The following is a 754-nucleotide window of genomic DNA, read 5'->3' on the forward strand; positions in this document are numbered from 1 at the left end:
AGCCATAGCATGCATCTGACATCAAACTTTTAAAAATTCAATAAATAAACACACACACGTATCACAAACAGAACTGCATAGAAAACCCCAGATTTCTGATAATAAAATGAAGTTCCGTCCACATGTGTTTAAGGGTTCAGTCATAACACTTTCCTGAGGATAGATAATACACTACCTAGAGAGCAAAATACTCACCTTGCTAGTGAGATTCGAGCTCGCTGGCCTCCACTCAGACTGATTCCACCTTCACCCAGCACTGTATAATCTTTGTCTGGGAACTTGGAAATGTCCTGTTAAAAAAAAATTTTTTAAGAATCAGAACTGTATTTTCCACATCCAAGAAACTCAAGCTACAAAGTGAATGGAAACAGAGCATGCAAGAGTGTACAGACAGGTTAGACAGAAGCTGTTAAAAAAAAAATTCCCACAGAGGTTTATTTCTTTCATTCATTTATGTAACAATGATAAAAGAAAACATATCATTCTATTGCAGAGAACAATCACGAGCTGCAAGATCTCAAGAGTAAATATTTGTCTTAGTTGCTGTATCTCCATAAAAGCCAAGAATGTACCTTCATACAATATCAATCCAATACGTTAACCATTTGAGCTTTCTGTCAAACAACGATAAATGTACTTGCCACTGAAGTTAGGGAGAGCAAGAAGCAAAATATGGATCTGAGTTCTTCAAAACCCAGAGAAATTTATACTGCAGGCAGGTTCATTAAAAAAGGCTTGCACAAAATTCCCAGCC

General features: G+C 36.6%; 1 protein-coding gene across 1 annotated transcript in view; it reads right to left on the reverse strand.

Annotated features, from left to right (window-relative positions):
- CFTR (cystic fibrosis transmembrane conductance regulator (ATP-binding cassette sub-family C, member 7)) overlaps nucleotides 1-754 on the reverse strand; it is a gene marked incomplete at both ends in the record, with an annotated part of 55,422 nt that overhangs the window by 25,146 nt on the left and 29,522 nt on the right. Inside the window, one exon of the mRNA XM_010137035.1 lies at nucleotides 196-290. Coding sequence (XP_010135337.1) covers nucleotides 196-290 — 95 coding nt within the window. The remainder of the gene's footprint in view (nucleotides 1-195; nucleotides 291-754) is intronic.

This window comes from Buceros rhinoceros, unplaced genomic scaffold (genome assembly GCF_000710305.1).
Source record: "Buceros rhinoceros silvestris isolate BGI_N320 unplaced genomic scaffold, ASM71030v1 scaffold1025, whole genome shotgun sequence".
Classification (NCBI taxonomy): Eukaryota; Metazoa; Chordata; class Aves; order Bucerotiformes; family Bucerotidae; genus Buceros; species Buceros rhinoceros.